The sequence below is a fragment of the Manis javanica genome, chromosome 17 (assembly GCF_040802235.1).
Source record: "Manis javanica isolate MJ-LG chromosome 17, MJ_LKY, whole genome shotgun sequence".
Lineage (NCBI taxonomy): Eukaryota > Metazoa > Chordata > Mammalia > Pholidota > Manidae > Manis > Manis javanica.
This window is the reverse complement of record NC_133172.1, coordinates 18,988,819-19,003,817: the sequence shown is the minus strand read 5'-3', so window position 1 is coordinate 19,003,817 and position 14,999 is coordinate 18,988,819. Positions and strand designations below refer to the sequence as shown.

General features: G+C 43.7%; 1 protein-coding gene and 1 long non-coding RNA gene across 3 annotated transcripts in view; both read left to right on the top strand.

Annotated features, from left to right (window-relative positions):
• Window positions 1-6,856, top strand: part of LOC140846981 (zinc finger protein 541-like) — a 50,983-nt gene extending 44,127 nt beyond the window's left edge. Inside the window, 3 exon segments of the mRNA XM_073225598.1 lie at window positions 5,544-5,684; window positions 5,845-6,026; window positions 6,138-6,856. Of these exon segments, the coding sequence (XP_073081699.1) occupies window positions 5,544-5,684; window positions 5,845-6,026; window positions 6,138-6,309 (495 nt within the window). The 3' untranslated portion in view covers window positions 6,310-6,856.
• Window positions 6,857-7,583: 727 nt separating this feature from the next.
• Window positions 7,584-13,591, top strand: LOC140847016 (uncharacterized). Of its 2 annotated transcripts, none has more exons than XR_012126598.1 (3): window positions 7,584-7,634; window positions 9,145-9,263; window positions 9,681-13,591. It is a non-coding gene; the product is annotated as an uncharacterized lncRNA (long non-coding RNA). The 2 variants fall into 2 exon arrangements; XR_012126599.1 differs by lacking the exon at window positions 7,584-7,634 and having other exon boundaries at window positions 7,645-9,263; window positions 9,681-10,128; window positions 10,780-13,591.
• Window positions 13,592-14,999: the final 1,408 nt, after the last annotated feature.

Sequence of the window (14,999 nt, the reverse complement as noted above, 5' to 3'; positions counted from 1 at the left end):
AATCCCTTTTTCCTACCACCCCTGTCCCTCCCTAATCACCTCCTTATCTTCTTTCTGTCACTCCAAATTAGTTTGCATTTTCCAGAGTTTTCTATCTGTCCTGAAGCATGTGCACTGCTTGTCTGCCTTGTGTGACTTCTTACACTCAGCACCATTGTTTTGAGGTTCATCCATGTTATTGTGTGGACCCTTTTTCTTGCTGAGGAGTATTCCATTGTGTGGATGTAACACAGTTCATTTAATCATTCACCTATTGATGGACATCTGTGGGGTTTCCAAGTTATCTGCAATTATAAATAAAGCTTCTGTGAATATTCACATTCAAATCTCTACATGAACAAGTACTGTAGGTTGGGGGGGAGGGCAGCAAATACTGAGGAAAGGAATGAGTGGCTCACATGGTAGGTGTACATTTAACTTTTCAAGAAAGTGCCAAACTTAAGCAAAGGGGCTGTACCATTTCACATTCCCACCAGCAGGTACAAGAGTTCCAGTTGCTCCACAACATCTCCAGCACTTGATATGGTCGGTTTTTTTAATCGTAGCCATTCTAATGAGTATGCAGTGGTATCTCACCGCGTTTCCCCCTGACTAATGTTGCTGAACAACTTTTCATGTGCTTGTTTGCTATCTGTGAGCCTTCTTTGGTGTCTGTTTGCTTCTTTGCCTTTGTTTTCACTGGGATGTTTGTGTTTTTATTGAGTTGTAGGAGTTCATTATTTGTTCTGGGCACAAGTCTTTTATCCAGATATATGCTTTGCAAGTATTTTCTCCCAATCTGTAGCTTTTTAGTCTTTTAACAGTGTCTTTTGAAGAAAGTTTTAAATTTTAATGAAATTCTATTGATTGTTTTTTCTTTCATGGACCGTGATTTTGGTGTTGTATCTAAGAAATCTTTGCCTAACTCAAAGTCACAGAGTTTTTCCTCTATGGCTTCTAGAAGCTTTATAGCTTTAGGCTTTACATTTAGATGCATGGTCCTTTCGGGGTTAGTTTTTGTATGTAGGGCATGGTATGGATTGCAGTTCCATCTTTTCCTGTGGATATTTAGTTGTTCCAGTGCCTTTTGTTGAAGAGGCCATATTTTCTCCACTCAGCTGCCTTTGTACAGTGTCAGATAGCAGTTGGCTGTATATGTATGGGTTCTTTTTATATGTATTGTTGGATTCTATTTGTTAAAACTGTCTCTGGAATTCCTCCCCCCCCGTGTCCATGGTGGGCACTGGCCTGTAGCTGTCTCTCCTGTGGTGCGTTTGTCTGCCTTTGGGATGGGGGTAGTGCTGACCTTGTAGAATGAGTTCAGAAGTGTTCCCTCCACTTCAATTTTTTGTGGGAAGAGTTTGTTTAGAATTGGATTACTTCTTCCTTCCTTAAATATTTGGGCCTGCAGCTTTCTTTGTGGGGAGGTTTTGAAGTGCAAATTCAACTTATTTAACAGATATATGGCTACTCAGGTTATCAATGTCCTTTTGAGTGAACCTTGGTAGTTTTTATCTTTCAAGGACTTTTGTACATTTCTTCTAAGTTGTCTGATGTATTAGCATAAAGTTGTTTATTATATTCTTATAGTCTCCTTTTTGAATTTATAGACTATAGTGATAGCCCCTCTCTCATTCCTGGTATCAGTAATATATCTTTTTATTCTGATCTGACTAAAGGCTTATAAATTTTACTGATTTTCTCAAAAAACCAGTTTTGGCTTCCTGGTTTTCCTCTATTTGGTTTATTTATTCTGCAATGTCTTCTGTTTGCTTTGTGTTTAAATTGCTCTTCTTTTACTAGTTTCTGAAAATGGAAGCTGAGCTCATTGACTTCAGACCATTCTTCTTCCCAAACATGGGTTTGTAGTGCTGTAAGTTTCCCTCAAAGTACTTCTTTGATAAGTTTTCTTATTTTGGGTTTTCATTTTTACTCAATTCAAAATACCTTTTCATCTCCCTTTTGATTTCTTTTTTGAAGTATGAATATTTAGAAGTATGTTAGTCTCCAAATGTTTGAGGATTTTGCATAGTTCTTCAGTTAACTGATTTTTCACTTAATGCCATTGTGACCAGAGAAATACTTTGCATGACTTAATCCTTTTAAATTTATTGACCCTTTTTTATAGTCCAGAACATGGTTTACCTCTTGGTAAATGTTCTTCGTACACTTGAAGGTGGTGTACCTGCTGTGGGTGAGTGGAGCTCTATAAATGAGAATTCATTGTGGCTCAGAGTGTGGTTTAGGTCTTCCACCCCTTTACTGTCTAATTGTTTCAGCAATTGTTGAGAATGGGATATTAAAATGTTTTCCTATAATTGTGGGTCTATTTTTCCCCAAAGTTCTATAACTTTTTGCTTCATACATTTTGAAGCCCTGATATAGACATATGAACTTTTAGGATTCTTATGTCTTCTTGATTAATTGACCCTTATATCATTATGAAATTATTTACTTTATCTCTGGAAGTACTATTTGCTCTGAAATCTATTTTTTTCTGATATTAGTATATCCAACCTCTCCAGCTTTCTTAAAAATGGGTGCTAGCATGCTATATCATTTTTCTTCATCTTACTTTTAAACTTTTTAGCCTTTACAGCTAAAGTGTGTTCTTATAAATAACATGTGTTCGGTGTTGCTTTTTTATTTCCTATTAAATATTCAGCCTTTTAAATCAGGGTGTTTAGAACATTCACATTCAATGTTGTTATTGAATGGTTAGGTTTAAGTCCATCATCTTGCTATTTGTTTTCTGTTTGTCCCATCTGTTGTTTATTTCCCCTTTCCACTTTTTCTGCCTTCTTTTGGCCGAAAAAATTAATGTAGTAAATTGTAGGATTCTGTTTTATCTCCTTTGTCAGCTTATTGGCTATAACTGTATTTTATTATTTTGGTGGTTGCTTTAGGGTTAATAGTCTGCATCACTAACTCACCCCAGTCTCCCTTCCAGTGACTTGATAACATTTCATGTGCAGAATGACAACCTTCCAGTAGTGAACTTACATTTCTCCTCCTGGCCTTTATACAATTGTTGTTATGCATTTCACTTTACATATGTTGTAAACCCCACTATACATTGTTGATATTTTTGCTTAAATGGTCAATTATTTATAGAGCGCTTTAAATAATAAGATGTCTTATATAGTCACCCATGTACTTACATTTTCATTGCTCCACATTCCTTTATGTAGATGCATATTTCCATCTAGTATCATTTTCCAGAAGGAAATAAATGTAAGTCATTTAGCATTTCTTAAAGTGCAGATTTGCCAATAATGAATTTTTCCAGCTTTTGTATAGCTAAAAAAGAACCTTTATTTGGCCCTCATTTCTGAAAGATATCTTTGTTAAGTGTGGAATTCTAGCTTGACAGGTCTTTTTTCTGTAATTTAAAGAGGTAATTTACTTTCTTCTGGCTTTTATTATTTTTCATAAGAAATCTCCAGATTTCTGTGTCTTTGGTCCTCTGCATATAACATGTCTTTTTTTTTCTGGCTGGCTATTTGTCAGAATTTCTCTTTATCACTGGCTTTGAGCAATTTTATTATGATGGGCTTTGGTGTGCTTTCTTCATTTTTCTTTCTTGTGCTTGCAGTTTGTTGAGCTTGTATCTGTGGGTTTATAGTTTTCCTTACATTTGGGGAAATTCAGTATTGTTCAAACACTTCTTGCATCCCCCCTTCTGCTTTGAGGGCTCCACTTAGTGGGCGCTGGGCTTCCTGCAGTTGTCTGGGAGTCACTGATGCTCTTTTCATTTCGGCTGATTCTTTTTTCTCTGTGTGTTTCATATTGGATGATTTTTATTGCTCTATTTCTAAGTTCAGTAATCCTTTCTCTGCAGTATCTAATCTGCAGTGTAGTTTTCATCTCAGATATTGTAATTTTAATCTCTAGGAGTTCTTTTTGGGTCTCATTAGTGTCCCATGTCTCTATTTAACTGTTTCAACATATAATGTACAATTATAATGACTTTTAGTGCCCTTTCCTGCTAATTCTAACATCTGTGTCCATTCTGGATTGATTTTGATGGATTGATTTTTTTCCCATTATATGTCATATTTTCCTGCTTTCTATGCCTGGTAATTTTTCAGTGGATTCCCGGCATTGTGAATGATAGCTTGTTGAGGGCTGGATATTTTTGTATTCTTAGTAAGTATTCTTGAACTTTGTTCTGGTACATGGTTGCTTGAAAACAGCTTGTTCCTTTTGGGCACTGGTTTTGGATTTGTTTAAATTGGACCATTTTTGTCTAAGGCTAATTATTCCTCATTACGGAGGCAAAAGCCTCCGAATTTCTCTATCAATGTCCCATGAACTATGAGTTTTTTCCCACCCCAGCGGGTGGAAACCAGGTGCTATTCCTGGCCCTGTGTGAGGTGCCTTTTCATCTAATTCTTTCAGGTGGTTCTTTACCCAGTTTTGGGCCACCTCATATGCCCATGCTGGTCAGCACGTGGCTGAATGCTGGAGGGGAGCGCCCCCCAGATCTCTGGAAGTTTCCTCTGAGCAGCTTTTCCCTGTCCTGCCTTGTCCTGTGAACTCTCACCGCCTTGTTCTCCCAGAACCCTCCCTCCCATCTCAGCTCAGGAAGCCCACCTGGCTCTGCCTGGACCCCTCTCCCCAGGCCACGGCCTGGAAACTCTCCCAGGGTGTAGTGTGTTGGGACAGTGGGGGCTTATTTTCTGTCTCTCAGAAAGACTTGTTCTTGGCCTGCCTAGCATCTTACCAAACATTATTTCAGACATTTTGACTGTTTCTTCTCATTGTTTTGAACGGGAAGGTCAGTGTAGCTCCTGTTGCTCCATCTTGTTTGGAAGCAGAAGTCCAACTTCTTTTTTTTTCTTCTAACCGAGTGATATTTCTTAGGCAGAGAATTTACTACTTTGGCTCCTAGTCTTTGAAGATATACAGAGCTGAAAAAATTTCACATGGAGAAAGTATTTTCTGAAGTGAGCCCCACATCTTAACTGGCCAATTTAATTTTCTTGAGAAATCGTCTTCCTAGAGCAATTAAACTTTCCTGTTCCGTTTTGATTTTACAGAAGTTATTATTAATGGTGTCCATTCTTAGTGGAGGGAGAGCACATGGTGAGATCTGAATGCCCTAGGATAAGACTGTGCCCTCAAAATCCTCTAGTCTCGTGGGCCCCTTATCTCTGTGCTGCAGGGCGCTGCCTGGCTGTTGCAAAGGCTTTGTGGAATCTGCTGATGAGGGCATCCTGCTGCAGGGAGTCCCAGTTGGTAAAGGTATAGCCATTAGGCCTGATGTCACAGTGAGCGCCTGTGTAGTGAGCCCTCGTGTACACCTTACCGTAGGGAAGTCCTCCCAGGATTGACTTGGGGCTCAGAGAGCATGCAGAGCTTGGACGGTCCTGGCTATGGCGGCTTCACCCTGAGCCCCTCATCACCAGCAGGACTCTGTGCTTCTGTGCTCCTTGTAGCCCAGGGGCGTGCCAAGCCCAAGGGGAGAGACATTCCAGGAGAGCTTTCAGAAAGTTCCCAGCCCCACGGCGAGGGGGCGTGTGAGGCAGTGCCCAAAGCCCGCTGCTGTTTTCTTTCACCAGGTCCAGACAAAGTCGGTGGCCCAGTGTGTAGAATATTACTACACCTGGAAAAAAAAGATCAGGTTTGCCTATGTTCGGGCCCCAGGCCTGGAAAATGGGGTCAAAAGAAAGCTGGATGAGGCAGACAGAACAGAAACAAAGGTAGGGGATTCTGGGGCAAGGGGTCTCACTGGAGTTCAGTACTGGTCTGGACAGCTACTGACCACCCAGTCGGGGTGGGAAGGGGCCCCTACAGAGGAAAGCATCTCCCTCAGAAGGGTGGAAGGTCGGCACCCTGATGTCATTTCTGCCCCTTCTGCAGACCACTTGCAGCCCTAAGAAGAGACGCCACCGACGTCCAACCCCTGAGTTGAGGACAGAGATAGAAATTTGCAGGGGACAAGGCATCATCACCACCAGCCCAAGTGCTGCTCCCAGGCGGATCCCTGAGCCTCCGGGGCATGTCCAGGGCCAAGGCGCTTTTCCCTGCAGGGAATGTGAGAGGTGGGCACCAGCGCTGTCCCCGGATGCACCCACACAGCCTGCCCTCTGTCTCCATGGGCCCTCAGCCCACCTTCGCCCTGCTCTGACCCATGTCCTCTGCTGACTCTGCAGGGTATTTGACAAGATCCAGAGTCGAAATGCCCACATGAGGCAGCACCGGCCTCAGGACCCCGTGGAACCAACTGTAAGGGCAGAGAGACCAGCGAAGGCCTTTAAGCTGAAAGAGGAGGAGAAGGAGGAGGAAGGGGAGCTGGGGCCTGACATGGGCCCCTTGCAGGGGTGATTTGGGCCATGAGCCGGGGCAAGGCAGCAAGTCATCGGGATGAGGACCTCGGGCCGTTTCACTTTTCTCTTCAGCCTTCCCGAGGTGTTCAGGGCATCCCTCTGCCTCCACCCCCACTCCCCTGCCCCCCACTGACCAGCCCAGCTTGCAAACACAGCGGGCATTGGCCATCAACAGGCAGAGCACTGCCATCATTGGACACTGACATCCTTGCCAGCTGGTGCCAGAGGCTCCGTTGTCTTTAGGTCAATAGTCTCTCCCCTTCTATTCTCTGGAGCAGAGAGCCTTGTGTGGGGAAACATGTTCGATCTGAGTCCTCACCAATCTTTGCCTCAATTTTGGGGTTTCGTTACATCTGTTAGAGAAGGCCGAGGTGTGGACACCCAGTGGGAAAATAACTCCGGATCTCCCAACATGTCAGACTCCTCATCAGGAGAGTGTGCCCTCTGCATTTAGCCCCTACTCTGACAATGACTTTGTACATTCTTAAGTTTTTTTTGTACAAGTCAATTTGTAAATCTTATTAAATTGTGTTGTTAAGCAGCTATCTTCTGGCTTCTCTGGCCTCTTGAGTCAACAAAGGCTTTAAGGCTCCTGCCAGTCACCAGCGCCACAGAAACGAGTGAGCTTAGTCTCCGCTCTGGAGGGGCCGGGTCCCCATACATTCCGGGAACCGGCCCTGAGGTGCCCACTGCAGTGTGTGTCAGCACCCAGTCCATGCAGCGGACCCGCAGAGACACAGGAGGGACACAGGTGCTCCCCTCAGGTAGCTCACATTTTAGGAGCAGGAGAGCAGCAGGAATAAATAACCAAAGAAGTGGTTTTAGCTATTGCTTTGGGCCATAAGGACAGAAGTGTCAGCAGCGTAGTGACCAGCAGTCAGGACATGACGGGGGTTCCAGTGTGTCCGGGGTGAAGTCAGGGTCTGCCAGCAGCGGCCAGCTCAGCATGCGGATCGCAGCGGGGACACGGATCACCTCCTCCTGCCCCGAGGTCCAAACCAGAGGGCACAGGAAAGAGCACGTTCCTCCCTCCTTCCTCGTGTCCCTTTTTAAGAGCGGGGAGAGCTTGTAACGGGCTCCAGAAGAATGCCTCTGGGTCCATTGGTCAGGACAGGGGCCCATGCTTTTTCTAAACTGATCCTGGCAGTAGGAAGCGATATGGCCGCAGTCATCCTGATATCCAAGGTCTCCTCAGGACCGGGGGAAACCAGCATGTTCGCTCAGGTTTCCTGCCTCCTGACGAAAGCGGAAATTCTTCCTGCCAGGAAAAGAAGAGGAAGCATGAGCGGCTACTGGGTCGGCAGCCCTTGCGTCCACCACAAGGTGACGGGAGGAAAATAAGGCAGGGACTCAAATCCTAAAGAGTGACCAGGGTGTGGCAGATGGCGTTAGGGGGACGGCCAGGGAAGGCCACCCAGAGGAGGCTGCTGGGGCCACGGTCTGGATTCCAGGCCACGGCACGGCAAGTGCTGCCACGGGAACTAGCGGAGTGTTAAAAGCTCTGTGGCTGCTGTGCCGAGGTTGCAGGTGGGAAGACGGCAAGCCTGGAGAGGTGACAGAGGCTCTCAGAGACGACGGTGGCCTGGGCTGGGTAGCCATAAAGAGGGACAGAAACTCAGGGATTACAGATGCATCTCAGGAGACTCGGACTTACTGATGGGTCACGCTGTGAGAAACCCACTCACTGGTCCAAATTCAGTAAGTGGACATGGAGACAAAGAGGAGAGCGGTGCGAGGCTTTAATGACAGTCTTGCAGGATTGGGAGTCTAGTGGGTACGCACACCTGGGGAGTTTGGCCCCAGTAATTTACCTCCTAGTGCGCGAGTCCCTCCCCTGGTTCCTCATTGGCTGAGTACTGCAGGGTTCACATTCTTTCCCGGACGTCGCCTAAGCCAGTTACATCTTTCTTATTGGTACATTTAAAAAACTCAACCAGGTATAGCCAGGCCCTTATCAATTCCCACCCCTACTCTCAGCCTGAGCAGCTTCCATCACATGGCCTTTTGTTGATACCTTACTGTTAAAATGTTTTAATCCTCCTGGTGGGAGTAAATCACATTTAGGTTTTATGCTGTTTTCTAACGGCTGTGACAGTTTCTCAGGCTTTCCTTGTTTCGGATGCCTTAACAGCTTTGAGACGTCCTGGTCAGGTATTTTGGAGATTGTGCCTCAGTTGGAATTGTGTGTTTTTCTCATGATTAAACTGGAAGACCATAGAGGTGAAGTGCCACTGTCATCACATATTATTAAGGGCACATGTATCAATGTAATGATTTATCACTGTTGGTGTCAGCCTCAGCCACCTGGCTGGCAACGTTTGTCAGGTTTGTCCACCCTAAACTTGGTCTTCCTCCCCATACTGTACAGGAAGTCACTTAAGGAGGAAGGAGTTGTGCTCCACCTTTTTCATTTTGGTATTAATATACAATCACATGAGCAATATTGTGATTACGAGGTTCCCCTGTGTGGGATTGATGGGGTTGATACATAATTCAAGTAAGGTAGAAATCAAATGTATAAGCACACATGACTTGACTGTTTTTCCCACACACTCAGTTGATGTGTAATCAAGGACTGAGTGATGGGAACCAAAGCAGTTCTCATGGCTCGGAGCCATCTTCACACAGTTTGGTATCCTTGAGAAGCGTCGCGACCTTGGGCCAGACTCAAGGCCGGATAATGATGTTTGAGTTCATTGTAAGTTCATTTGCTCAGTAAACATGAGGAGTGTCTTCTCAGCATTGCTCTTGAGCTGTTACGCCTTGAGCCCCCTGGCTGACCCTTTCAGGTCTTCAACAACTCATCACGTCTCCTCCTTTGTCTGCGGCTTAGAGGCAGGGAGGGGACTGACTGGCAAGTGGGGCCGAACAGGGACCGTTGAAAGAGCAGGGAAGCTCCGCTCGGGCGACGCTTGACAGGCAGAGCGGGCAGCTCCGAAGATCGTTGATCTGGTAAGACTCCCGAGAAATCGCACGTAGGGACAGCGAGACGTCAGGACACTATAATGGGCCAAACAGACCAAAGCAGCTAACCGGAGGACTATTTAAAATTACTCTGTGCCCTCCTAAAAACACCAGGAGTGAAAACTTCTAAGAAGGATTTGGCCCAATTGCATAAATACATTAAAAAATATTGTTATTGGTTGCCACCGCAGGGAACCCTCAAACAAATTGGGCTAATGTTGTGAGAGATCTTAAGAAAGCTCATGGACGGGCGATGCTATTCCTTGGCCTGTCTAGTCTTTATGTAACTTGATCACTCTCGCTTTGCAACCTTTACAAACTCCCCCTTTTTAGGGGCTCGCCCGGGATAACCTCAGAGGTGAGTATCAGCACCCAAGCCTGCCTTTTCTCTCCCTGTCCTTATAGAAGGGAGCCGTCTGTGGCACACATCGGGCGCTCGTCAGCCACTTAAATGGGAGGAGCCTGGCTGCTGATGTCAAACTCTCGAGCGACAGTTTCCCCTGCGTCTCCCTCAGTGGATCCCCCGTCTCCCTTGGGAGCCGGGAAAGTCAGCTGAGTGGAGGCCCGGATTCCCTTTCAGAGGCATCTCCTCGGATGCGAGGGACCGAGGAAGGCCGTGGGCACCTGCGAGACTCTAGGCTGAGGCTGCACTTCAGCGGCTTCTGAAAGGCCCGCGTGTCTGGAATCAGATCCCGACAGCCCGACTGGGTGTCCGTGAGGAGCGCCTCTCTCTCTGCCTCTGACTTCCAGCCTGTTTCTTCAGCCTGCCCTGGCCTCTGAGTAAGGCAGGGGGTGTCCCTAACTCTCTTCTAACTTCATCAGTCTCATGGAACCTGATGCTCACCCCCGCAAGGTAGGAGACCCACGCTTTGCTCTTATTCCTGACTTAATGCTGCACTCTTTATCTCATAAAATGTGTCTGGGCACCCGTTAGCCACTTAAAAGATGATTAGCCGCGGCTACCAGTCTTAAGTCTCCGGTGAAAAGTTTCCTGGTGTCTGCCACTCCTTGATCCCCCACCTCTGGACGAACGGGAATGTCGGGGAGTGGTTGAGCCAATTTCCTACTTTCCTATCCTAATCGGCGGACTCCGAGGGTGGACTGGATCAGTAGACCGTGGTCCTTAGATCTCAGCTCCGGCTGATTGATCCTATGGCGCTGAGTGAACCTCCAGCTAGGCTGCTGCCTATGCGAAAGATGCAGATGATCCCGACCTCTTATCTCACAGATCAGATTTCTTACAGTAGGTGATTAGCAGGATAATTCCCAAGCAGTGAGAGAAACTGGTGTTTAAGGGTATAAACCCCACCATAAATGTCCGTAACAGTCTCTGAATTTTATCTCTCCCTTTGCAAGGGTTCCTCTGCTCCCTTTCAAAGCAGTCCTTTAAGGCCTGCGCCACTTTTTCCTGTGTAATGTAATGTAAGTGGTGTCTGTAAAGCCATCAAGCTGAAAGGGCAAACCAATAAGTAAATAACTCTATTCTGTTAACTCCTTTCCCTAGAGGCAGTCGTCCTGGAGCTAAGCATTTCCTTGTCTGCAGCCCCAGGGAAGCGAAACAAGCCTGTGCCTCAGATCAGGACTCTAAGCAGTGAAGAAAAGTCACACAGTCCCTGCACTTATCAGACAGGCAGGGGCCTCTCGAGGAAGGACTAAAGCTCAGGCAGAAGAAACTAGGAAAACTGAGAGTAATTCAATCCCTAAACTCTAAGAAAGAAGTGTCTTATCTTCTGCACATAAACCTGGCCTCAACACAAACACTGATTAGAGAGGCTTGGCCCCTGAAAGAAGTATGCGATATAATGTTATGCAGCTAAATATATTTTGCCACAAGGAAAATAGTGAAAAGTCCCGTGCACTACTACAATATGGAAGTAGTTTTCTAAATTCCTTTAGTGAAAATCTATTCTACTTACTGGTTCATCATGATCCTTGAAAATTGGGAAGTCTTAAACTAGACTCCCTGAGGTAGAAGAAATTTATCTTTTACAACACAGCCTGGCTTTAAATGACTGGTGCTAGAATTGTACTTGCATTTCATTTCCAGCCCCCTGGACACACACAGTCCGTATCAGTTCAGAGCCTTTGTCGGCCCTGTTAGTCTGGGGCCATCTAAACCTTAACCCAGTTACGTAAACTGCTCGCCCTTAGAGTGTATTCTTGAAAACTGAAGTACTTTAATCAAGTAAGCTAAAAAGAAAGAAGGCAATTGAATATTAGTAACTCAAATCTTTAATCAGTTTGTCTGTGTATATGTTTATGTATGAAAAGTGTTGCTAACTGTAGTCATTATGTCTCTGTATGTTTGTGTGTCTAAGCATGTAAATGAAAAATACTTCCTACCTCTGGATGGTATTAATAAAAATTGATTTAAACACAGCGCTTGTGAACACTGAGCATTCTAAAACTTCCAGAAAATCTAATAAAAAATGTTAAGCATTAAAGCTAATTCAAGTTTAAGTGAAACGGACATGTCCTTATAGTTAACAACTGCCAAAGTTTACTTAAAGTCATATAAGTTGATGTTACCTGTTAAATATTTCAAGAAGATGCTTAAAGAAAAGCTTGACTTTGATGTTTGGTAAAAGTTTTATATGTAATCTGGCATGGTTGCTAAAAATAAGTAAACAAGTGTAGCAAATAAACATCTTAATAATAATACTGTATTAATGTATAATGGTATATATATCTGCAAACAGCCTGAGAATTTTTGTGGTAACCAAAATTCTTAAAGTTTGCTAAGTTATATACACATATTTTGTGCTTAATGAGAAATTGTGCTGTAAGGCACATTTCCAAAAATGATAAAATATGTTCATAGGTGTATCAATCTGAAGAATGCTAGTGTAACAGTTTACAGTGGCCTGTTTTTCAGTGTTCACTGAAGGTTAAGGTACCAAATGGTTTTAAGTTCTAGTGAAAACTACTTACTATAATAAGGAAAACATTTCTGTATGCTAAAGAATGTATGTTTTAATAAGAGAAGGTATAAGGAATAGAAATGCATTGTATAGGAAGAAAAAGAAGATAACTATTCAAAAGTATAGCTGTTTGTTTAAAGACAGTGAACACTGAATGTAAAAGGAATGTTGTAAAAAGTTTATAAAAAATTGATATAGTCATGCTATGTGAAAATAAAGGAAATAAATCTTGAAATCAAATACACAGCAAGACTAGAATTTTTGTTTGTTAAAAGAACAAGTTTATTTCTCTACCTTTAATGTTGAAAGATTGTAAAAAGTTTTCTGATTGTTTATTAAAGCAGTTTCTTATGCTTAAAGTCTCAATGAATTGTCTGAGTATTTAAGAAAATGAGATCTTAATATTAAAAAGACTAAGCTAAGTGTTGTTAACTACATAACCTGCATTTGCTTTTAAACTTTCTTATCATCATTCTGGTTAAATAATAAGTGTTATTTAATAACTATAATTCTATTTAGGCAGGTGCCTTAAAAACTTTTGACAACTTCCCAAGACCAAATTTAGAAAAGTGTTTTTACCTCTAATTAACTCTGATATTTTCCAGAGGGCCCCTGGAACATGTCAAAGGAATTTCTTCTCCTCATCAAGGAAAATATTTGACTAACTTGGCGTATTTCCCCGATATGTGTTTGCCTGGAGAGCGCTGTCAAAGGGAATGATGCCAAACTTTAGTACTGAATGTTTTATGTTACAGAAATAGCACTCTTCCCCCTAAGACGCTTACTCCTGATGCCCAATTAAATTTACCTGTTAGCACTGCTAGCATCACTGACTGTGTATGTACTCACTGTACTCATGTACCCTCTTACTGTAATTCCACAATCAATGTAAAATGGTCTTCTGGGTATAGACTTCCAGATGGTTGGGTATTTTTGTGTAATGGCAAAACACATCAAGCCCTTTCTTCACGCTACCGAGGTGTTTGTGGGGTGGGACGCATTCTTCCTGATCTAATAGACCGTCTGGATATAAGCGTAAGAGTCGTCTCCGAGCTCTGCCGGCAGATTGTGATGGAAACTTGAAACTTGGAGACCCTGCTGCTGTTGCAGTTCCTCCTGCCGGTTCCTGGACTTGTCGTAGGAATGCAGAAAGAGATCCCTAAGCTGGCCTGTGCGTACAGCAAAACAACAAATTGGACTGCTTCTATATTATGGGAACTCAACCCAGAACTGGGAGAAGTGCGAGCTGCAGAGCCTCAGGATCGCGCTGCTGTGGACCGTCTGCTGTTAAAAGAGCACGTAGGATGTGAACAGTTTCCAAGAATGTGTGGTCTCAATTTGTCTGATTCTTCTCAAACTATTCAGAATCAATTAGATGATATCCATCATATTGTCAATAAGTTTTCACAAATGCCTGGGTTACCTGACTGGTTTTCTTGGTTTCGTTGGATATGGCCAGTAACTGTAGGCCTGCTTTTACTATGTATCTGTATTCCCACTTTGTTAATGTGTGTACGCAATTTAATTAGTAGTTTGTTAAAACCTATACATGCTTACGTTACTCTACAGGAAATCATGTCAAAGAAATAATCAATCTTCTCATATTCTCCTCCATCTGCTACTTCTATAGCTTTTTTTCTTCCTTTCAAAATACAGCTCTTTACTAGAATTCGTGCCTCATACTTAAAATTGCTGTGTATCATAATCCTTTTCACTGGCAAAGATGTCTTAAAGCAAGTGCTGGACATAAGCCACGGGGCATAAATCTGTAAAGAAGTGGAAAACTAACCTTTTCAAAGGATATTACTTCTCTCTCACTTACCAACTTTACATCTCCCTGTATGGCCCCGGAAGATGGCTGGTTAGCCAGAGACGGGTAAGATTCCTCAAGGGAGGAACAACCTAAGACAGGCACAGTCGCAGGGGGGCCATCAGGTGAGAGATGGGGGGCCAACAGAGGTGAGGCTTAGAACCTCAACCCCCCAGTTTTGAGAGAAATCTTCTGCACCCGTGGATGTTCTGTTGCCCTTGCCCAGCTCAGACCAAAACACAGTCTACAGGCACAGACCTGCTCACCTGCACCTACCCTCTAATTGCACTACATTTATTTTCTATCTTTGCTATCCTTTACATAAGTTCAAAACATAGACTTTTATTTTATACTGTAGAATGTAAAGAACTATTCTATGACAAAAAACCTTCTGTTAGAACTGGTTTACTTATTATACTCGTATATCTTAAAAGAAAAGGGGGATATGTGGGATTGATGGGGTTGATACATAATTCAAGTAAGGTAGAAATCAAATGTCTAAGCACACATGACTTGACTGTTTTTCCCACACACTCTGTTGATGTGTAATCAAGGACTGAGTGATGGGAACCAAAGCAGTTCTCATGGCTCAGAGCCACCTTCACACAGTTTGGTATCCTTGAGAAGCGTCGCAACCTTGGGCCTGACTCAAGGCCGGATAATGATGTTTGAGTTCATTGTAAGTTCATTTATTCAATAAATATGAGAAATGCCTTCTCGGCATTGCTCTTGAGCCCCCTGGCTAGTCCTTTCAGGTCTTCGACAACTCATTGCGTCTCCTCCCTTGTATGAAGCTTAGAGGCAGGGAAGGGAACACCATCCCTATTATCAAGTCCCCCCCACATACCCCCTTACAGTCACTGTCCATCAGCATAGTAAGATGCTATAGAGTCATTACTTGTCTTCTCTGTGGTATACTGTCTTCCCCATGTCCCCCCTCCACATTATGTGTGCTAATCGCAATGCCCCTTTATCCCCTTCTCCCTCCCTCCC